Genomic DNA, 953 nt, shown 5'->3' with positions numbered 1-953 from the left:
ACGATAACCCTGTAATCATCATACAGTATTATGTGTGTTACTTATAATGTTACTAACATTAAGATATGATGCATTAATGTATCCATTGGCTTCTTTAAGAGCTACAATAAACTTGTCAGCTATAGTGAGATAATGAATAATATCTATTAAGATATAATGGTCTCTCACGTGGTAGGTATTTATTTGATCTGTTCTTGGTGGCGTGAGCTTTAGCAGAATTACAGTGTACATCATTAGGATCAGGAGTCACTTGATGCAGTAAACCAAACTGTGCTTTTATTCCTGTTTCCTTCAGTTTCTGTACTGTTGACATGTAATTCTCAGTTGGTATCTCTGTTTCCCCACAAATGATTGCCTCAAGAACAGTGTCATGAAGAAACACATACTGATCCTATACAATGTTAATATAAATGAATGAATCTATGTACTCATGTCTTTACTAGTGTCTGAACCATCTTCATTCTCTGTTGTCTCAGTCTATTAACAATACCAGCAATATCTACTACTCTCTCTCTCTTAGCTTGTTCCAGAGCTATGTCTATAGCAATAAATGTACCAGTACGACCTACACCAGCACTACAGTGGACCAGGATGGGACCTTTAGAGGGAGACCATGATTTATTAGATTGCCTGTGAAGTATCATCAATGGTGTCCCATATTCAGGTACTCCATGATCAGGCCACGAGGTTAAATGATACTGAGTCAGTGTATGACTATCATTGGATCCGTCTTGTATCTGTGAACATGTACATGTACATTAAATTAACAGTTAATCATTAAATTACCATTACAGTGATGCTTCTTATAACAAAATCAGGTAAGACCTGTTCGTCAACAAGTGTGACAGAAAAAGGTCCAAATTCTTCACTCTCGGCTCTACCATTAGGCCAGTACTGTTCACACTTGCTCTTAGTTCCTTCCTTCAGGTTGGTTACCATTACAATAGACACTG

General features: G+C 37.1%; 1 protein-coding gene across 1 annotated transcript in view; it reads right to left on the bottom strand.

The window, feature by feature from the left end:
• LOC100635999 (tyrosine-protein phosphatase Lar-like) overlaps window positions 1–953 on the bottom strand; it is a 17,107-nt gene that overhangs the window by 10,255 nt on the left and 5,899 nt on the right. Inside the window, exons 5-8 of the mRNA XM_020002774.1 lie at window positions 787–950; window positions 441–737; window positions 169–391; window positions 58–119 (exon numbers count right to left, since the gene is read on the bottom strand). Coding sequence (XP_019858333.1) covers window positions 58–119; window positions 169–391; window positions 441–737; window positions 787–950 — 746 coding nt within the window. The remainder of the gene's footprint in view (window positions 1–57; window positions 120–168; window positions 392–440; window positions 738–786; window positions 951–953) is intronic.

Source organism: Amphimedon queenslandica, unplaced genomic scaffold, assembly GCF_000090795.2.
Source record: "Amphimedon queenslandica unplaced genomic scaffold, v1.1 AMPQUscaffold_12835, whole genome shotgun sequence".
NCBI classification, from domain to species: domain Eukaryota; kingdom Metazoa; phylum Porifera; class Demospongiae; order Haplosclerida; family Niphatidae; genus Amphimedon; species Amphimedon queenslandica.
Note: the sequence above shows the minus strand (reverse complement) of the source record. Positions and strands in the feature narration are given on the sequence as shown.